The 23,024-nt window shown below is 33.8% G+C and overlaps 1 protein-coding gene across 14 annotated transcripts in view; it reads left to right on the top strand.

Annotated features, from left to right (window-relative positions):
* Synj1 (synaptojanin 1) overlaps window positions 1–23,024 on the top strand; it is a 78,606-nt gene that overhangs the window by 36,560 nt on the left and 19,022 nt on the right. For 7 of the 14 annotated variants that reach the window (XM_047563781.1, XM_047563779.1, XM_047563777.1 and 4 more), the window contains exons 11-22: window positions 444–596; window positions 2,954–3,119; window positions 5,681–5,704; window positions 8,615–8,806; window positions 10,927–11,011; window positions 15,517–15,657; window positions 15,762–15,954; window positions 16,377–16,535; window positions 17,370–17,526; window positions 18,069–18,186; window positions 18,284–18,499; window positions 21,657–21,735. In XM_047563781.1, the coding sequence (XP_047419737.1) occupies window positions 444–596; window positions 2,954–3,119; window positions 5,681–5,704; window positions 8,615–8,806; window positions 10,927–11,011; window positions 15,517–15,657; window positions 15,762–15,954; window positions 16,377–16,535; window positions 17,370–17,526; window positions 18,069–18,186; window positions 18,284–18,499; window positions 21,657–21,735 (1,683 nt within the window). The remainder of the gene's footprint in view (window positions 1–443; window positions 597–2,953; window positions 3,120–5,680; window positions 5,705–8,614; window positions 8,807–10,926; window positions 11,012–15,516; window positions 15,658–15,761; window positions 15,955–16,376; window positions 16,536–17,369; window positions 17,527–18,068; window positions 18,187–18,283; window positions 18,500–21,656; window positions 21,736–23,024) is intronic. The other 7 variants (XM_047563774.1, XM_047563778.1, XM_047563787.1 and 4 more) reach the window with 2 other exon arrangements.

Below are 23,024 nucleotides of genomic sequence, written 5' to 3'. Positions count from 1 at the left end.
CTTCTTTTTAATAATCTCTTGACTTTTATTACCAAACTTATAGAACTAAATCCCAAAATTAAAGAAACTCTGTTATTTTCGTATATATTTAGGTAAACTAGATAGATGTTTTCTGATACATGCTGTTGATTAATTATATCCTTTGGGTGATTAATGTAAACTCATCTGATTTATAGGGATACTTGAAGATTAATTTTATCATTTAACCAGAAAGAGGTTCTTATTAATACAAGGGAATATGTTACTTTAGTTTTCATTGATGTGGCATGTACTTTAAGAATTGAAATGGTAGAAAACAACAGTCAGCCTAGTAAAGTGTTTGTTTTCAGAAGCCAGTCTCACATTGTCCTGTAACTATAAATTTTTTATTTGATTCTAATAGTTCTTAAACGTCGTTACAATTAATTGTTATGTTTATAAATGGTTCTTGTTTGCTGTTTTAGATGCTAGCTAAACAGTTGGAAGCTCTTGGCCTGGCTGAAAAGCCTCAGTTGGTGACTCGTTTTCAAGAAGTTTTTCGGTCCATGTGGTCTGTGAATGGTGATTCCATCAGTAAGATATATGCAGGAACTGGTGCTCTTGAAGGGAAGGCTAAGGTAGATCCACCTGTGATAATATTACTAAAGATAGTCTCCTTTTCTTCTCTTAGTAAAGCTTTTAAGTGACCTTTTTATTTAACTAACAGATTTTGAAGTTAATAAATACCTATTTTAGAATTCTGTTTTATCATGCTTTTGTGCCCTCTTTAATACTTCCTTCTACAGTGGGTAATAATAATTAAATGGAATACATATTTTCTTAGGTTTGAGAAGTATAGGTATATGAGACATACTTAATCATTCAGTAATAATCCACTAGGACTGCATGTATTGCTATTTTTTATGATTTTTCCTTGAATATCTATTTTACTTTTTTGATTCTTTATATTAATTGTAAAAATGATTTTTTTTACCTTGACCTTCTTAATATAGTATCCTATCTCATATGACTTCGTGTCCCCGGAGCTTGACACAGCACCTCACATTTGAATAGATACATGTTAAATGGACAAATAAATCCGTCAACAATTTTTGCAAAACCTACTATGAACTCAACATTTCTAGGGTTTAGTTGTTGAATTTTTGTCCTTCTACTTATTTTGACTTGAAAAGGAGGCTGTCAGAATGTGCCAAGGAAGTACAAGATATGGATTTAATTATAATTTTGATTTTCAGCATTATTTTTTAATTGTTGGTATTATCTGTAGACTACTATCCCCTTTAGTATTTGGTCCTTATTGTGGAATTTTGGAACTATACTTGGGTTATTTTTCTTTATTTTATATACTTAAATATTTAACTTTTAAGAGATCCTGATTTCACTTGAATTTATTAATGTTCAGATCTCTAAAATCTCTCATTATTTAAGTATAGAAATGAGATCATTTATAACTTTTATAGTTCACATTGAACTTTAGTATAGCAATGGAAATTCTGTAAAGACTATTTGTCATCTCCATGTCTTCTTTTAATTTTCCAAATCTTGATTCCTCCTCTTCCGTATCTCATAAAATGCCATACCCCTACTCAGAGGTATTAGTCTTACCTGCAGAATTCCTTTTGCTCAACTCTTAGGAATCATTTGCATTGACTTTTAAAAATATTTACTTCTTAAATGCTTCCTATATTTGAAAACTTGAAACTGTTAAGCTTTCATTTATTCCTTTTTAATAGACATAATTCTTGCTATTAAAAGCTGATTTTCTACAACTATTGCTTAAAATAATCTTCTGCTTTTATTGTTTTTTTCCATGACTAAGTCAATATATGTACAGAAGTTACATATATTTTCAGTGGTCTTTTATCACTTAAAATATGTAGATAAATCTTTATATATTAAATTTGCTAGACTGAATTGAGCTAAAATCTAACATCTGAACTGCTCTTTCTTTTCCTTTCTTTGGGTTCCTTTTGATTAATTGCCTGATAATGTGACTGGTGAGTGTTCTTTCAATATCATTTGTGTATATTGTCATCTGAAAGGAAATAATGTTTTAATGTGGAATTTAAATGATGAAATATAGTGGCATTCATTTGTTGGCACTGAAGAAAATTGTATATTTTGAAAAGAAATCTAATTAGTGTTATTCCTCTAAGGAATAAAAATTACATATTGCAAATTGAAGTTATTTTCTAAAAGGCAAAAGTTTGGGGCTGTTTTTGTTTTTGGTAATTTTTTTGTTTGTTTTGAACAGTCAAAATCTGTAAGATCAGATTGAATCCTCTTTGTAATAACTAACATGTCTAAATAAAATACATGTTCATTAAAAGTCATATATCACTTAACTGTAGGAATAAGTTTATTATTTTTATGATTTGTATTTGTATAGGCTACAAAATGACTCTAAATATACAAACTATAGTTTACATATAATATTTATGAACTGTAATTATAAATTTCTTTTTAGAATGACCTTTAATTTTAGGCTTACAGTCAGTTTTAACTAACATTTATTTGGAAGCAATTTCAACTTTGTTTTTCCTCTATCAAAGTAATTTGAGGTTTTTGTAGGGACACATAAGATCAATGTATCAGCCTTTATCTCCTTACCCATCCCATCCTGAAATGTGGAAGTTATGATGTAAGAAGGAAGTACCTTGTTTTAAATAAGTACGCTTCTGGTTATTTCCTTTATAGTAAACAATTGTAAACATTTACTGCTCTGTATCACTATTGGATGCAGTTGTGGCACTTAGCTTTTTTATTTCTTTGTAAACAGTTATGCATAAAAGGAAAGGAAATAGTGACATCTTGAGGCCTTTTAATGTAAAGGTTTTATATTCAAAATAAGGAAGGTGATTAAGTCCTTTTTAAACTAAAATAATATGAAACCAACTTACAGTTGCAAAATGTTAACTCAAGTAAAATAAACAGTATTTAGAATGAAAACTCATGTTCCTTTCTCCCTCAACAGGCTGGAAAGTTAAAAGATGGTGCTCGTTCTGTTACCAGAACAATTCAGAATAACTTTTTTGATAGCTCCAAGCAAGAAGCCATTGATGTTTTGCTGCTGGGAAACACTCTAAATAGTGATTTAGCTGACAAAGCTCGGGCACTTTTAACTACTGGAAGTTTGCGTGGTATGCATACTTACTTTATATTTTATTTACTTTGTGTAATTTACAGTTCTTCTAAAAGTTCAAGAGGCAAATGTAAACATTAAAATTAACAATATTTAGGTCATAGTTGATTAAAATAGTTTTGGAAGGAGTTTTTGTAAAGGTGATTTTTAAAAATTGCTTTTTCCAAACAGGTGTGGTGGCACGTGCCTGTAATCAGCAGCTGGGGAGGCTGAGGCAGGAGGATTGAGAGTTCAAAGCCAGCCTCAGCAAAAGCCATGTGCTAAGGAACTCAGTTGAGACCCTGTCTCTAAATAAAATAGAAAATAGGGCTGGCGATGTGGGGATTGCCTCTGAATACAATCCCTGGTACATGCCTCCTGCCCCCCCCCCCTCCTGCAAAAATAGCATTCTCTAGTTGTAGCTTGTGTTTGTAAAATGCTTATACCCTTAGTGATATTATTTAGGCATAAACTGACCAAATACTTTCTTCTCTAGAATATGCATGTTTTCTTCTATAGATTATGATTGAGGGGATTAATGATCTTATGTATTACTAACTTTATAATAGTTGAGTTTTCATATAATACTCAACACTTATAATAGAGCATTCAATAATCTAATTATATTTTTAAATACTTTCTTGAAAAAATGAATACCTATGTTGTTTAGTTTGCTAATTGCCACTCCAAAAAATTCTACTCTTGGTCTTAATTTTTATTGTTATTGTTCAAATAAGCATTAAATCATATTAATTAATAATTTAAAGTAGTGTTTATTACTGGTCATTAACTGCTATTACTAATTTTAATGTTTGACATAAATATATGGCTTTCAAGATAGTTTTTACCTTCCATTGTATATCTTTATTAAAAATCAAAAGAATATGAATTTCTTATGTCAGTGAGCACATAAAAGTAGTACTATAGGAAAACTCAGAATTCATTATATACATAATAGATTAGGGTTTCTTTTTTTTCCCCCCTCCCAACTTTATTGGTTTATAATTGACAATAAATTACACTTCCATAGTCCCACTTTTTTTCCATTTTGACTTTATAGCACTATGGATTTTTTTTTTTTTTTACTATTAGTCCCATATGAACTTTCCAGTGTTTCTTGCTTGCTTGAGGAAAATTGTTCCTACATCAAGTTATGTCCTTTCAGGTAATTTCTTGGTCTAAGAGCTTAGACCACATGGTGCTCTGAGGGGATTAATTATGGCCCGCTCCTCACGGATCTGTTAGAAGCTAGGGAACCCAGACTGACTCAGAATCGGGGGAAAAGATCTGGTCTTAGCTACTGCTTTCAACTTCAGGCTTTCTTCCTGGCTTTCAAAAGTAGAGACTGACTGATTTATGTTTTGTCACCTCTTTCCACCTGTACCAACTTTGATGTGGAGGCATAAATAAGCAACAATTGAAAGTAAGTGGTTGAAGGAAAAGAGCAACAAAGAATCTAAGTAATTCCCAAACTTGAGCATCAGTTTTTTAGTTTCCTGCACATTTTACTATATGTAAAATATGCCTTTAAAAAAATAGTGCAGTCAGTTCTGCTGTAGTGCTTGTTTTGAGATGGGAAATTTGTTCCAACATGGTTGATAAATTAGGAATGATTTGAGCATAATGCCAACTTTGCATGAGCTTATGCGTGATTTTGCTGGCAAGCAATATTAGGTAAATGTAGAAATCTGTATCCAACAGAACTGATATGGGTACAAATATGTAGAACACACATACATGTAAGATATGTGTATCTTAACACATCTTCTCTACCCCAGTCCACCATGTGTGTTATGACCCATATCTATCCTCATCTGGTGTTTCAACTGCTCATCCATTTTTCCAATAACCCTTCTACTGTCAATCACAATTATTATACCCTTCTGATGCCCATTTCTACAAGCAAACTTCATATCTTTTCAAGATGAAGTGCATTAATCGTTGTAGTATTCATGCACTTTTTAACCTTTTAACATGCATAATAAATGCTACTGTGTTTATTAGGTTCTTATCATTTTGGGGTGTTATTGTTGAAGTTTTTAGTATGACGCCCCAACCCTATTTTTCCCATAAACCCCACAGCTATGGGAATTGGCACAATTTTGCATAATGCAGTGATGTTTTTAGAATGCATATATCTTGTTACAGCTGAATTGATAGTACTTATCAACTGGTGAGTCTCAGAAAACATACTAAAAGGTATGTATTAGAGCAGTACTTTTCATATCTTTAGTCCTGTAGCCTCTTAAGTTTTCATATTCATATCCTCACACATGTGCACGTGACATGCATACACAAACACGAAAGCAGCTGAAAGAGCAGGCTTCGGGCCTTCTGATTGTGATATAGTAGAGCTGAGTCACTGTAGAATTTTCTTTGATGCAGAGGATTTGTATCAGTCATCGTCATCTATTTGCAATCTTTGGTGTTCTGTAGCCATCAGGAAAAAAAATCAAGTCATCAAATTGATTTTTAAAGAAAAGTGAGGCCATCTCAGAATGTTTTATTGTAACACTCTAGATTTTGACTAACTTGTTGTTTTACTAATGATTCTTTGTTTTCTTCTTCGTGCATCCATAGTTTCTGAACAGACATTACAGTCAGGTACAGTATAGAAAATTGATCTATAAATAAAAGAAACTTTTTCTTTTTCTAAAGTTAATACTGTACACAAATAAAAAGATATAATTAGAAATTTTCTCATTTTGTTCTCAGACTCTTGTAACAGAATAAATTGATATTTTGTTTTAATCTGAAAGAAAAATGTTAAGTTTGTGAAAGTTAAGTACTTCAGGAGATACACAGTGTTCTTTATCTTCTTATCAATGACTTGATTTCAATTAAAGATAATTCAGCTAGTCTTAATTTCATTTTTATATTTCTTTGAATAAACATTTTTAGTATTATATCTTACTCTTAATAGACTACTTAAAAAAAGATGTGATTATTTTAGATTAATTTCAGAGTACTATCTGTGCTATTTGTGACTTCTCAACTGTGTCACACACAGTTGGTGAAAAAGCATTATTTCATTTTCTTACATTGTGGATGCCAGTATTTTATTACTACAGACCTGCACTAAAAAATGATATGAAATTGTTTGATTTTAAAAACACCAATACACCAAAGTACATGAAACTGAGAGGTTATTATTTTTTTCTGCCTATTTAATAGGAGCCCCATGTCTTCATTCTCTGGACAAGGTTTATGATTCTGTCTTTAAAGATGAATATGTGGCAAAAGGAACAAAAGCAAGAAAGCTCTTGCCAGAAATTTAGCTGAAAATAACATCTTTTCTTCCCCTTAAGATTTGGTATCAAGTTACTTAAGATTTGTTTTACCTAGATATTTACTCTGAATCTTAAAAAGAGTAGGAAAGAGAGCACTGGGCTATATTTTTGGATTATGTAATGAACACCATTTTCTGAAATGATGTGGTAGTTAGGGGTGGACATCTAGGTTTGAGCACAGAGTCATTATTTCTTTAAGCACATTACTATATGCATATATGTGTATATATATATTTTACATATATACATATGTGCTTATATATTTTTATGTCATTTAAAAATCATTTTTTATTAATTTATACAATGCCACAGCCTGTTTTTGTTCATGCTGTTCTTTATTCTCTTGCTAAATATTTTAAGTTATAAAATCATAGAGTGTATGTTGATGAAGAATATATTGTAGAAGCTGTTTTCACAGTAGTAAAAATGGCCGTGACTTTAATTATAAAGACCAATGATAAACCAGTCTGATTGAGAATGATTTTTATCTAGGTACAGTCAGCTTTCAATTAACCATACTGATAGACCAAAACAAATAATCTGCTTTTATTACCATCCAGATACCTCTACAAGTAGTCAAATCAGTAGCAAGAGAAATATGCATATCTGCTCCTGGAACAATGGGGATATGCTTATTATGTAAACCAACAGTTCTTTTAGGGGGTCCACAGGTTAAAACTGTATTCATAATAATCCTAACGTACTACTTACTTTTTCCACTCTCATTTTCTCAGTAGACTACTGATTCATAATATCAGAATAATATAAGATTCGTGGAAAAAAGTGAAGTAGTTTTGATTTCTTTTTCCTCTTACCAGTTAACTGCCAATGAAGTACAAATATTATAGTTTTAGGTTGAGGTACTGTTGAAGTTCTATCTATTTTTAAGTGCCAAGAAGTTAACCAAAATGGAGAGTAACTTAAAAGGTCTAGATAGGTGGTAGACAAAAAAATCGAGAGGATTCAAAATGTATTAAACATACATTTAACAATTATGTATTTTATTTCTTACCAGTCACTATTTTTTTGTTGCTAGGGATATTGAAACAAACAAAACAAACCAACCTTTCTTCCATTGTCATGAAGAGAGATACTTAGAGAATAAATAAATAAAATACAGGTTGAGCATCCCTTATCTGAAATGCTTGGGACCAGAAATAATTCAGATTTCAGAGTTCTTTTTTTTTTTTTTTAATTTTATTTTGGAGTATTTGCATAGTTTACCACTTCAGTATTCCTAATCTGAAACTCCAAAATTTCAATTGCTTTAAAATCCTCAACTTTTTGAGCATCACATTATGCTTAAAAATCCATGGGGAGTTCAGATTTTCAGATTGGAGTTGCTTAACCTGTACGTTGTTTTATAGATGGTAATGCTAGAGAGAAAAACAAGCACGAGAGGATAATGGAAGGGCAGGGGCAGAGAGCAGTTTTAAATAAGTGGTCAGGGATGACCTCACTGAAAACACTTGAAGGAGTTGTGGTGAGAGTTGTCTCGGGCAGTGGAACGGCCAGTGCAAAGGCTCTGTGGTAGGAGTAGACCTGGTATCTTTTTGAAACAGCAGGGAGACCAGTGGCAGAGGCAGTAAGTGAATAGGAGAGGGTAGATGAGAGGTAGAAGGATTAGATAAATTATCTAGGGCCTCATGGACCATTGCTAAGGACTTTGGTGTCTGTTTAGCATTTAGTGGGATTTCATTTTCAGCTATTTCATTATCTTCCATAATACATATTTTCCATAATACATAATACGTAAGCTGTCAGTAGCAAAAATCTTAAATATAAATGCTCTTTCTTAAACGTTTTTGTTTGAGAAGAAATAAAATTCAAGTTTTTACCAGCCTCTTAATAAAAATTGTTTAAAGTCCAGTTACTGTATTCCTAAAAATGTTCAATCTGTAGATTTTGTACATTATAAAACAGTGTACTGTTTCACTGTAACAGAACTGTACATTCTGCATGTTGTATGTTGCTGATTTGTATTAGTTTTTTAACTTTGGCTATTATATTTAATTTTATTGATTTCTTTTAAAAAGTGTGTTGCTCAGTTGCCTCAATCAGGGCTCTATGTTCAATGCTGGATCATTTTTGTGCCTGTGCATGTATCTTACTTGTGCTTGTGATGATAAATATACTTTTCAGACTTCATACCTCAGTTATGAAAATCAATTTTTATAAATGATTTAATGCAGCTAAAATTCTGTTGTGTTTTGTTTTTGATCAGCATCTTCAAAAGTATTAAAGAGCATGTGTGAGAACTTCTACAAGTATTCAAAGCCCAAGAAAATTCGAGTATGTGTCGGAACCTGGAATGTGAATGGTGGGAAGCAGTTTCGCAGCATCGCTTTTAAGAATCAGACGCTCACTGACTGGCTTCTTGATGCACCCAAGTTAGCTGGCATCCAGGAGTTTCAAGGTTGGCTTTTTATAATATGGTTTTTTAATTAAAAAACTTGATTGTGATTTATTGATTTAGGAAACAAATGTAGTGCTTGATAATGTGCACTAATTTTAAAAACAACTTTGGCTTCCTTTATAAATTTGAGGGCCAACATTTTTATAGATCAAATAAATCTATTAAAATCTTACCTCTTTCCAGGCATAGTGGCACACGCCTGTAATCCCAGCAACTGAGGCGGGAAGTTCACGAGTTCAAAGCCAATCTCAGCAAAAGCAAGGCACTAAGCAACTCAGTGAGACCCTGTCTCTATATAAAATACAAAATAGTGCTGGGGATGTGGCTCAGTGGTTGAGTGCCCCTGAGTTCAATCCCCAGTACCCCCCACCGAAAATAAATAAATAATCTTACCTCTTTTTTATTTCTAGACCTTCTTTTCTTTGACAGTTGATTTTTGAAATAGGGTTTGATGTAAATAGATATCATTGAAGGTAGTTATACACATGTACAAAAATGAGTTCTTTTTTATTCTTTTAAACTGACATGAACTAGGATTATTTTGTAAATGATATTTGAATATTACTCAAGACTAGTATGCCCAATTTTTCAATTCTACTTTGTTTATTTACTATGGTACAAGATATCGGGGGTTCATGAATAGGCTTACAAAACTTATTGTGATATTTGTTGGCACTTTATGAATTAATTATACTGGGTTAGCCTTGAAAAGCCTGGATGTCATTTAGTGTAGATTCTCTGCTATCATGCTGTAAATGACCAAATGAGGATGCTTTCATTATAATTTTCATTAGAAAAAGGAATTTAAGACTGTCCTCTTTTAAAAAAATCAAATTACTTTTTAAAATAGTATACAGTGACCAATGTTGTATATGAAGGTGATAAGTATACAAAATGGTATTTTTCTTTTTCTTTTTTTTTTTTTTTAGTTATTTTTATTCAGTCCTGTCTTAAACCTTGGGGTTATCCTAAAACTTTTTATTAAAATGCCCTTTTTCACTTACATCCATCCACACTAGAAGCAGAAGTACTACTACTACTACTACTACTACTACTACTACAATAATAACTAACACTGTAATTCCAAATAACTTCCATGTATTTATTTAATCTTATAAGAGACTTATTACATTAACACTTTGATTCCAGCTGTAATTACAGATGAGAAAACTGAGACAGAGAAGTGAAAATAACCTGCTCATGGTCGTGCAGCCAGTAATGGCACAGTCAGGGTGTGAGTTCAGGCAGTTTGACTCTGGAGTATGTATGCTACACCTCGTTTTATGTGTGAGCTTGGGCAAGTTGCATAGGTTCTCTGAAGTCTCATTTTCCTATCTATAAATAAAAGACAAAATTATCTGTCTTCTAAGTTCTTTGTGTGGTAACTACATGAGATGATGCAGGTTTGAGCCTGACATATAATGGTAGTCAGTACTTTTTTTATTTTTCAGTATTAGTTCATAATATTTATAGGCTCATTCTATCTATTTGTCCTTATTTTGTAATACGGGGGGGCCCCTAAACTACCCCAGTACTGCATTTCTGAAGTAGGTTCTGTCTTTTTTTAGTTCTTTTCAGTTATAAAAAGGATAATAGCTGGGACAGAGTGATGTATCTTAACCCCTGTTTTCTTCTGCTGTTCCTGGATTACTTTCATATAGGAAATAGCAGAAAGGTCAAACTTGCAGCTTTACAATTTGAATATGAAAAGTGCCTCCCAGCTGTTATATCTCCTATTTGAGAGTTTCTCAGCCACTTTATTCTTTATGTCTTTTCTGAAGAATTCCTTTACCTCTCCAGTTTTGTTCCATTTTAGCCATTGAGAGTGACTGATTTCTTTATTGTCCACTATCCAAATGTTAGTTAAGAGTTCTTTCAAAATGTTGCTTAGGGATCTCCAAGAGAAACAATATTAAAGAAGCAAGTATAAGACATTGTAGTAGAAAATAAATTTAAAGTACTGTTATCTCATTCATGAATTTTTGCCTTTTGTATGAACTAGTTAACTCAAAACAAAAAAAAAGTAGATTTTTATGAGGTCTGGTATTATGTTCTATTGGATGAGATTGCGATTTGATTGAGGCTATATTTAAAAGTATTTCTTGGTTGCTTAATTGTAGATAAAAGAAGTAAGCCAACTGATATATTTGCAATTGGTTTTGAAGAAATGGTAGAGTTGAATGCTGGAAATATTGTGAATGCAAGGTAAGCTAGTCAGGTAGCACTGGAAAATTATTTTATTGAGGGACTTGGAACACAGATAACATGTTAACTTTTCATCATTGCTGTGACCAAAATATCTCACAAACAACTTGGGTTTATTTTAGCTCATGGTCAGAGGTTTCAGTCCTTGGTTAACCATCTTCATTACTCTGAGCCTCAAGTGAAGCAGAACATCATGACAGAAGGGCATGAAGAGGAAAGCTGCTCAACTCATGAGAGAGAGAGAGAGACAGAGTCTCTAATGACATGTCCCCATGTCCCACTTCCTCCATCCTTACCCCACCTGCTTGCACTTTTCTACTCCCATCTCAATAATCTATTTAGCTGTTAACGGATTGATCCACTGATGAAATCAGAGCCCTCATGATCCAATCATTTGCCCAAATCCGCACTTCTGAACCTTGCTAGAGTGGGGACCAAGTCTAAAATGTGAGATTTTGGGGGACATTCCAGATCCAAACCGTAACAGGTAATTTAGTCATTGTTGCAAGGATCAATTGAGATAATAAATAGAAAGATGATTTTTAGGCTATGTGATACCAGTGCTTAAACTTTTTAGTCTGAGACTCTCTCTGTACTCTTAAAAATATTGAGACTTTGTTATGGTTTGGATATGAGTTGTTCCTCAAAAGCTCATGCAAGACAGTTAAGAGAAGTGATTGTTTTGTGAGAGTTTTAACCCAATCAGTGAATTAATCCCCAGATGGGATTAACTAAATGGTAACTGAAGGTAGGTAGGGTGTGGCTGGAGGAGGAGGTAGGGCATCGGGGATGGGGCTTTGGAGTATGTTTGTATCTGGCAAGTAGAGTCTCTCTCTGCTACCTGATCATTATGTGAGCTGCTTCCCTCTGCCACACTCCTCTCCACCTTGATGCCCTTCCTCACCTCAGGCTCCAAGGAATAAAGCCTACTGTCTGTGGATTGAGACCTGTGAAACCGTGAGCCCCTAAATAAACCTTTCCTCCTCTGCAGTTGTTCTGGTCAGGTCTTTTAGTCACAGCAGCAAAAAAGCTGACCAAAACAGAATCGCAAAGAATTTTTATTAATGTTGGGATATTTATTATATTAGGAATTAAACTTGAAAATGTAAAAACATTTATTTAACTCACTTCGTCCCATCATTCCAGATGTAGAACACCTATTTAAACAAATATACCACTTATGATAACATTGAAGTAATTATTAAATAATTCTTGTTTTAAGAGGTTTAGTCTTTTGAGAAAAGTAACAGGCAAGTATTTAGAGTGCTTGAAAAAATATAAATGTATTTCAAAGATATGAAAAAAACATATAAAGGATATATAAACTCTAGCTTATGTTTCTAACCTATTTTAATGCACCCATATCAGTTTCATTGAAATATTCACAGAATTGAAAACTTGGGACTTAGTGGGTTACAAATAACAATAGTGAACCCATTATGTGTTAATATAACTTTTTTTAATTAAAATAATATCTCTATAGCAAAAATTTACTGAGAAGGTTGACATTGTTTTGTGTTTTTGCACATTTCTTTAATGTCTGTCTTAAAACAACTAGAAACTTATGTCTACTTCTGCATCACTCTATTGCAGTGTGTTGTTTTGGTTGAAGTATATGAAGAAAAGTCACATAAATATGTAGTTGAAAAAGGAAGTGTTTTAATGGCCTTTCCAGATAATTTCTTCTCTGATATTACACCCAAACTCAACAAATGGTAGTGTCTTAAAGGTTAGTTGCAGAATGGAATCTGAAACCATATCAATGAACTTTAATTCTTCTATTTATACTGAAGTTCTTCGTTGATCCTTTAATAATTTTGTAACATCATGTATTGGTCATTTGGAAAAATTAACTTAGTTATGTAGAGTTTCTAAAGTTTGACACATCTTACCATCAATATCAAAGCATTATATTGTTAATATCATCACTGATTATCTCATAAGAAAAATTTTTAAATATTGGGAACTAAAAAGTTCCAAAATTCTCATTTTTGCTTAAAATCTCAACTTTTATCATTGTAAACAAATATGCTTGGTTGTTTTTCTTGAAGAGACACGGTTAGCTGAAAAAAATATGTCTGATTATTAACCAAATCTGAAAAGCCATAGTCTGTCATTAGTTCTTTCAAGAAAAATTGTATTCCATGAAAAATGTGGTAGTTTCATGCCTGTAATCTCAGTTACTTTGAAGACTAAGGGTAGGAGGATCACAAGTTCAAGGTCAGCCTGAACAACTGAGTAAGACCCTGTTTCAAAATAAAAGCTAAAGAGAACTGGGGATGACCTTAAATTATACTACAGAGTAATAGTAACAAAAATAGTCATTGTAACAATACAATAGTTTTGGCCCCAAAACATTGGCATTGCCAACATTGTGTGTATGAAGACCAGTAGAATTGAATAGAGGACACAGAGACAAACCTACATGAATGCAGTTATCTCACACTAGACAAAGGCACCAAAAACATACATTGGAGAAAAGATAGCCACTTCAACAAATGGTGCTGGGAAACTGGAAATTCACATGTAGTAGAATGAAATTTAATCCCTAACTCCCACTATGGAAAATAGATAGTGCTAAAGGGAATCAGGTCTTGGAGGTGGGAAGTGTTAACAGTTTTAAATGGAATTATCAGGGTAATGTTCATTGAAAAGATGACCTGAGAAGTGGCATAATGATGAAGGTATCGTATTCTTTGCAGAATCCACATTATAGTGGTGGGATCATGGTAGGTAGTGAGTCAGTATTTGGAGGCAGTAATGGTTAGTATTAGATAAATGGGTATGAGGTCATATTCACACTTAACATTCGTGTGACCTGGAACAAAGAGAAAAAAATGTTTTGCTCTTGATTGGATGTTCTTAGGCTCAAACTTACTGCTATAAAAATGTATAGCTAAGGATTGAACTTTTATCTTGTCTTTTTTATATGAACTATATTGCAGGTAATTTCTGTATTTCATAATCCAACCTATTACAATTGACTATGAAATGCAGAAATTACGAAGTCAGTATTTTTCACCTTCTCATAAAATAATGAATCTGAACAATCATCATCAGTAAATGCTGAATTCTTAAAGAAGGGTTAGTAGGAAACTCTGGAGTCCATTACTGACCATCTGAATCAGTTCAACATTGCAGAAATGATGTGCCTCCTGCTTTGATACAGTGAGAAGTACATAGTACAAACCAGTAGGTTATTTTTACCAAAATAAATACATAAATAAATTTGATCATGATTCTTAATCTAATTTTTACATTACCATTTTACAAGAAATATTAGGAATAGAGGGGACATGTTAACATTTAATGAGAAACATTAGCCAAGTCCAGTTTGTTGAATATTTCATGGGCACATGGCCCAGTTTCTTTAAAAAAAAAAAAAGAAGAAGAAGAAGATCATGATATTTAAAAAAAGGGATGGTAATATTGAGAAATATTAAAGACTAAGAGAGATTCAAGAGACAAGGCAAGCACATGTGTGGTATAGGCCATGTTTTTATCCTGTTTTAAAGAAAGAAACTGGGTTAGTCAGCATGTCATCACTGTAACCAAAATACCCGACCAGAACAACTTAGAGGAGGAAAAGTTTATTTTGGCTCACAATTCCAGAGGTTTAGTCCTTGGTCAGTTGAGTCCACTGCTCTGAGTCCAAGGTGAATTAGAACATTATGGCGGAAGGGGATGGTAGAGGAAAGCTGCTTCATTCATGGCAGCAAGGAAGCAGAGAGAGGAAAGGGGGAAGGGGTCAGAGGGAAGATGAACCCTTCCTGGACCTACCCTCAGTGACCCACCTCTTCTGGCCACACCCATCTGCCTAGCAGCTCTCACAACCTGATGATTTTACCTCATATCTAAACCATCATACAATCCAACCACATGAAAATGTTTTTGGATAATTTAAATATGAATTGAGTGTTAGGTGATATTAAGGAAGAGTTAATATTTAAGCATGATAGTAGCATTGTGGTTATATGAAAAAAATGTTCCATTGCATTAGAAATGAATAATGAAATATTTATAAATGAAATGGCATGTGTCTTAGGTTTGGTCTAAAATGGTCCAGGTTTATTTAAGAAAGCAAAAAAAATGATTGTTATATTGAAGCTGGATAATGGAATATGGAGGTTTATTTTATAATTGTCTCTTTTTTGTGTATGTTTAAGATTCTTCATAAGTTTTTTTAAAAAACAAAATCAGTTGTAATTCAGGAAAACAGAAAAATGTTATCTGGAGGCACACACTTCTCCTTGACCCTAATGAATACCTAAGAAAGAGTAAAGAGTACAAGCTTGTAATTACTGTGTCATTTATTAAGTCAGTTCATATTATCTTTGTAAAGGAATTGTAGATAAGATTTTGAAGTGTGCTATTATTTTGGCCAAATGTGAACTTTTCCTCCTTAAAGGAAATAAAGCCTGCAGAAAGATTTTAGAGTTTTGAGAAATTTTGATAGATTAATGTATGATATCTTTTAAGATCACCTCTTTAATGTTTTCTGGTAGCACAACAAATCAGAAGTTGTGGGCTGTGGAACTTCAGAAGACGATCTCCAGAGACAACAAGTATGTGCTGCTGGCTTCCGAACAGTTGGTGGGTGTCTGTCTGTTTGTTTTTATCAGACCACAGCATGCTCCTTTTATCAGGTCAGTAAACAGCACTCTCCTAAGGCTACTTTCTACCATTCAGTACCAATTAAAAGACCTAGAATATTGCTTCAAAGCACTTACCTGTAGTTCTTGTTTTAAAGGGATGTTGCAGTTGACACTGTGAAGACTGGGATGGGAGGTGCAACTGGGAATAAAGGAGCGGTTGCAATCCGAATGCTCTTCCATACAACAAGCCTTTGCTTTGTCTGTAGCCACTTTGCTGCAGGGCAGTCACAAGTCAAAGAAAGAAATGAAGATTTTGTAGAAATAGCACGAAAATTGAGTTTTCCCATGGTAAGCATCTGTTACTTGTCCTTGAAGATAAAGCTTTGAAACGTATTTTAATTTACCTCACATTCTATAGCAGGGTTCTTGAAAATTCAAGGTATTTCTTGGAAACATCAACAGTATTCACCTAAATAGATAATTTCTTGTATTGTTACTATTGGATCAAAGAAACAGAATTGGGGTAGGGGAGACATATCTGAGGCAAAGAAATAATGTAAAATATTTTTAAAAATAGATTTTTTTTGGGGGGGTACAACTTTTCATTTCTATGTTGTGCACAATATAGGTTCACACCATTCATGTAATCATACATATACATAGAGTAATACTGTCTGTCTCAGTGTACTACCTTTCCTTACCCCACGCCTTCCCGCCCCATTTAAAAAATTGATTATTTTGTATATAAAATTCCATCTCATTGCTTTCAGGGAAGGATGCTCTTTTCCCATGACTATGTATTTTGGTGTGGTGATTTCAACTATCGAATTGATCTACCTAATGAAGAAGTCAAAGAACTCATAAGACAGCAAAATTGGGATTCTCTTATAGCAGGGGATCAACTTATCAATCAGAAAAATGCTGGGCAGGTACATACATCCTTGAGAAGGAATTTGGATTTATGAAACATGCTTTCCTTAATTAGTTTTTCTTCAAATTTCTTGGATGATATCTATACTTAAATACTTACATGTAGATAAGTAGACATAGAATTACTTTTCCTGAAAAAAGAGAGAACACATCCTCATGTGTGGGAGACACAGCCCATTATAATTCCCAGAAAGAAAAGTATGTGTCTGTAAGACTCACTTTCAAATATACTTTTGGTGGGGGGTGGTGGTAGTAATAGTTTTGAATCTTAGTTTTTAGGGCTATTAGTTTTGGGGTTTAAGATCATAGGGTAATCTACTTTGTTGTTGTTATTCTTTTGTTCCTTTTATCATCTGCCCTTTTTGAAACTTACTTCTTATGACCACAAAATTTTGGAAGAATTTATTTAAATAAAATAATTGGAGCCCACTTGGTACAGTGCCCGGGGATCATCAGATATGAATTCTTACACTCTGGGCACCATTTAACATTTTTGTACATCACTCTTTATTTGAGAGTAAGATGTCAGACTAGATGATTTCCAAAATTCCAAACTGTTTAAATGTCTCCTGTAGCTCAAGGGCAGAGGGATAGTCCTTATTCATGTTTTGTTTTGTTTTTTTAAATATATGTTTAATGAAAGGTTAAACAAGCGATAAGGAAAAGGCAACATTTCCCCCCCTTAAGCTTTATTCCTTTCAGTTAGAAATGTTCATCAGATGATACAAATTTCATTCCAGGGTATTCAGTACATAATAAGATATTTAATGAATGAACAAAAACAGAACTTTTACACACTGTACAATAACTTGCTTTGTGTATGTTTATTTTAGATCTTTAGAGGATTCTTAGAGGGAAAAGTAACCTTTGCTCCAACCTATAAATATGACTTATTTTCTGATGACTATGACACCAGTGAGAAGTGCCGTACCCCTGCATGGACAGACCGTGTCCTCTGGAGAAGGAGGAAGTGGCCCTTCGATAGATCAGGTTGGAAAATGGACTTCTTTATTCAGATGAATTAAAATGATATAAATACCAATGAAGAATAAGAAAGCTAATTCTTTTCAACAAAGGTTATCTAGATGTGATGTGTTTTTTAAAATATTAATTTTCAATCTGTTTTCAGTGGCATAATTTCATGTGAAGAGAAGGAAGGAAACTTTAAAAATTTTTCAGTTGAATGCTAATTCAAGTTTTTAGATTGAATAAAGAAAGTGGTTTGTGTGTGCTTTTAACTGCCACTTGTCTGTTGAATTATTTATAAAACTCTATTTATAAAACTTAGAGGTCACAGGCCTCTAAGTAATCTTAGAAGTAAGGTCATATTTTAATTTTTACCAAGTAAACAACAAAATGATCAAACTACTAAAAACCTTTCTAATTTAAAGGTATCTAGACTTCCTGTCTATTAACAAGAATGTCTGGCATTCCAGCCTTAGACAACTGAAGCTAAAGAAAAGAAGGATGTGCCTCTTTGCTGCACATGATCTGTCCTGATCATATGGTCTTGTGTTTTGTTCTGACTGCAGCTGAAGATTTAGATCTTCTAAATGCTAGTTTTCAAGATGAAAGCAAAATACTGTACACCTGGACTCCTGGCACTTTGCTGCACTATGGAAGAGCTGAGCTGAAGACTTCCGACCACAGGTTTCAACAGTCTCAGTATTTCTAATGATGCTTGAAATTGATATGAAATACATTTTTAAAAATATTTGTAACACATCTATCTTCTTTATGTCCTAAGGCCCGTCGTTGCCCTAATTGATATAGATATATTCGAAGTTGAAGCTGAAGAGAGACAAAACATTTATAAAGAAGTAATTGCAGTTCAGGGTCCACCAGATGGTACAGTATTGGTCTCAATCAAAAGTTCTTTGCAAGAAAATAATTTTTTTGACGATGCATTAATTGATGAGCTCCTGCAGCAGTTTGCAAATTTTGGTGAAGTTATACTCATAAGGTAAATAAAATATTTATTATCCAAAAACAGCTCATGATTCTTAAATGATAGTTTCTATATTACAAGTCACCTAATTTGTGTTTTAATAATGTAGGAATATTTTTATTTCCAAACTAAATAAAAATTATACTATAGATGTTATTCCAAGAGCTCATAGGTTTTGAAACTGAATTCTCTGCTTAGAAAGCTTGAATTGAATAATGAAAATTTTATATGAACAGTTGAAGACAGAAATATGTGCAAGTTCAGCCAGGCATGGTGGCACACGCCTATAATCCCAGCAGCTTGGGACGCTGAGGCAGGAGGATCTCAAGTTCAAAGCCAGCCTCAGCAAAAGAAAGGCGCTAAGCAATTCGGGGAGACCCTGCCTCAAAATAAAATACAAAATAGGACTGGGGATGTGACTTAGTAATCAACTGCCCCTGAGTTCAATCCCCAGTACCCCCCCAAAATAGAAAGATGTGCAAGTTCAGAGATGACTTCTCGAGATTCCAATACAATGAAAGCTCTATAACAAAATGATTACTTTTTTAAGGAGTGATAAAAGTGGAGGAATTATTCCTCCCTCAGCTTAAGAAATTTGATGTTTAAAGTAGTTGTGTGTTTAATTTCCAACCAAGAGAGATGTGATGAACAGTTAGGAGTCATTCGTTCCAATCTTGGTTTCCCTCATTGGTTTAACCATCTGCCTTATGCAGAACCAGATGCCTCTTTTCTTATTCTAAAAATGTTCTCTTCCGTATGTACAGCGATTTTGAAAGATTGAATTATATGTGTGTTTGAATACCGAAGAGAAAGAAGTACTGTTAAACGCCTTTTTTGTTCCTTTACTTTCTTGGGTATGTTTATAGATCTCTTTACTAGGTGCTGTGGAAGAGCAGAGGAGAATTTGATGCAACTTCTGCTTGTAATCTTGTTGGGAAGATAAGCATAATGAGCTTCCCCAGATTCTAAAGAGTACATCACAGATGGTGTGCTTTCTATAGAATGAAAATCATGCCTAAGACACTCAGGAGTAAATGAGGAAATTTTATTTAGACTTCCCTTAAATCTTTTGACAACAGTATACTTTAAACCTTAAAAAAAAAAAAGAAAACAAAAACCTTCCAAAATTTTAAGACTTGAGGAAGTACATAATGAAATCTTCCAAGTTGACAGATGCCAGTAACCTCTGCCAAGTACAGAAATGCCACACCACCAGAAGGATCTTGTGGATTGTGTGAGTGGGCAGCAGAGTAGCCGATACGCATCCTCATGAGCAAATGTGAAATACTGCACTGAGCAGGAAGAGTCCAGATTGTGTCAGAAATGAAAGGTTGATAAAGGAAAGGACCTATCTGTCTTTATAACCCCCTAGGTTTTTCTGAGCTCAAAATTAGAGCCAAAAGCATTCCTCAAAATGCTTATTATCATGATTGGGAAAAGTATTGGTAAGAAATAAGACATTACTATAAAACTGTGGGGTGTCTCCACACCTAGAGTATTCATTGTTATACCTATGATAGCCCTGTTGGTAAAGACAAAAAAGGCAATGAAAGTAAACAAAGAGGGCTGGGGTTGTAGCTCAGTGGTGGAGTGCTTTTCTCCTACATATGAGTCACTGGGTTCAGTCCTCAGCACCACATAAAAACAAATAAATTAAAGGTATTGTGTCTATCTACAACTAAAAATATTTTTTAAAAAAGTAAACAATACTGTAAGCAGTAAAACTAAATTATTCACTTTTGATCTAGAATAAGAAGCCATTAAAAGAGCGACTGAGTCTGTAAACTCCTTTATATTTAAATAAGGGTTCCTGGAAATGTAGATGGGACAAATTTGGATGCATTTAAATATGCATATTAATTGAAGGAAAACTCTGTTTGCTACTTTTAACCTAGTGAGTGAAAGCAGGAAGAAAATACAGTTCCTAGAAGGACCTATATAAATCCATGGATGTCTGAGAACCAAAATTTGTTAAAGTTAAAAATGTGTAAGGGTCACTTTGTTCATTGAGGATAAGGACCAAGAAATTAGCCCTGCCCTAGAATCACTTTGATAATCACAATAAAAGAAAAAATAATGTTTGAAGTTGGGAAATTGGTGTAACCTAAGTACAGCCCTAACGGGTGATGGTGACCTTTGGAAGAGGGCTGTCATTCTTTGCCATCAATGTGAAAAAGATACCTTCATGGTCTTTAAGAACGATGCCTCTGTATGAGATAGGATAGCATCCTGATGTGATAGCATCCTGAATCCTGCAGCTTAATAACTTTATGCCAAAGAAATTGAATCAGTTACCTTGGTCATGTTTTAGTAATTATGCAGATCTGTTCCAGGCCCTCGATTTCAACAGACTAAAGTACTGTGCACATTTTTGCTTAATATCTATAACATATACATTTGAGTCCTAGCGTGAAAGAGTGTATGTGCATGTGTGTCCTAGTGTATATCATTGATGTTTTCTCTATACAACTGGGAATGGTTCAGCTCACAAAATTGTTTCTGTAAACAAGACTGAGAATGTTGTTTTATTCTTTTTAGCACAGTAATTTCATTACATATCAGTGACCTCCTCTAAACTTGTTCCCATGTTCTCTTTGTATTTCTTCTTTGGAGGTTTCATATTTCAAAATTGTAAACTTAAAATCATAACAAAAACCACTGAATGGCCAAGAATTGTGTTGTCAAGGACTGAAGACAAGGACTGTCACCTAAGACTACTTGTAGCCTGTTGGGTTTTGGGGTGTGTGTGTGTGTGTGTGTGTGTGTGTGTGTGTGTGTGTATCTCCCCACTGGTAACTCCCTATCATCTTTCTCAGTCAAAGGAAATGTCATTCAGGGAAGACATTGAAACTAAAAATCCATATTACTGGACTATGGGGTTGGGAGACTTGGATCTGAGCTTTGTAGTTTACTCTCCTTATATATAAGATCACTTTGAACAAGGCCAATTTCTTCTGCCTGTTTTATTAGCATAGTAATAAGAAAGAATGAACTGGGATTGAAATGTGAGGGGAAAGAGTGCCCTCTCTGGGTCACCACCAGCCCTAGTGCCCTCCTTCCTTTACACTTCCTGACCTCTGTCAGCCTGTTGATCAGTAATCAGAGGACTTCAGTTATCAAGTTAGTTATGTCTAAAGAATTAATTGTGTTTTTTTATTGCTTTGTCTTAAAGATTTGTGGAAGATAAAATGTGGGTTACATTTTTGGAGGGAAGCTCTGCATTGAGTGTTCTGAACCTAAATGGTAAAGAGGTAAGTTATTTATTGATTTTAGGCCATTCTGAAATTGTCTGACAACTCTATTTTTTGGCCTGTGGCAAGATTATCTAAACTCATTTTCAGTTAATGAAGTAAAAGACTTTGTGGTATGCTTCAGAGGTTATTTCATTTTTTAATTTAGTCTAGTTTTCTGACAAGTTTAGGTTATTTTAGATCCTCCCTAAAGATTTTTTAAAATATTTTTTTAAAGATTTTTTTTTTGTTCTTTTTAGATATACATGACAGTAGAAGGTATTTTGACATATTATACATACATGGAGTATATCTTATTCTAATTAGGACCCCATTCTTTTGGTTGAACATCATGTGGAGCTACACTGGCCGTGTATTAATTTCATGAATTTCTGATTCATTCTACTGTCTTTCCTATTCCCATCCCCATCCCTTCCCTTTATTCCCCTTTGTCTGATCCAGTGAACTTCTATTCTTCCCTCCCCCACCCTTATTGTGTGTTAGCATATGCTTATCAGAGAGAACATTTGGCCTTTCGTTTTTTGGGATTGTCTTATTTCACTTAGCATGATAGTCTCCAGTTCCATTTACTGGCAAATACCATAATCTCATTCTTCTCAATAGCTGAGTGATATTCCATTGTGTATATATACTACTTTTTCTTTAATCATTCATCTGTTGAAGTGTACTAGGTTGGTTCCATAGCTTAGCTATTGTGAATTGAGCTGCTATAACCATTGATGTGGCTGCATCACTGTAGTATGCTGATTTTAAGTCCTTGGACATATGCCAAGAAATGGTATAACTGGGTCAAATGGTCCATTCCTAGGGATAAATTTTTTTAAAAATTTTTTTTAGTTGTAGATGAACATAACACCTTTATTGTGTTTGTTTGTTTTTATGTGGTGCTAAGGAACAAACTCAGGATAAATTTTTAAGTGTATATTTGCTAAGTCAAAGAATTCAAAGAATATAGACATATTAAGTTTTAATACTCCTGTCCAAACTGCCCTTCAGAAAAGTTTTATCCAGTTACACTATACACAGGGTTATCTCTATCTCACATCCTAATTAATACTAAATCTTTCACATTTTTACTTTGGCAATTGGAAAGACACGAAGTTGTGTATCATTTCAGTTTTGTGGTTGCTAGAAATTGAGGATGGCTTGTTTATTGGTCACTCCAAGGTTGGTTTTTGTGCTGGGGTTGAACTGCAGGCCCAGGCATGCCAGGCAGTGCTTGTCTCCAGCCGCATCCCCAGTGCCAGCCCATTTTTCCACCGGTGTGTTTCTCTTTTGAAGCTCCGTTT

The sequence above is a fragment of the Sciurus carolinensis genome, chromosome 9, assembly GCF_902686445.1.
Source record: "Sciurus carolinensis chromosome 9, mSciCar1.2, whole genome shotgun sequence".
Taxonomy (NCBI): Eukaryota; Metazoa; Chordata; class Mammalia; order Rodentia; family Sciuridae; genus Sciurus; species Sciurus carolinensis.
This window is presented reverse-complemented; position numbering and strand designations above follow the sequence as displayed.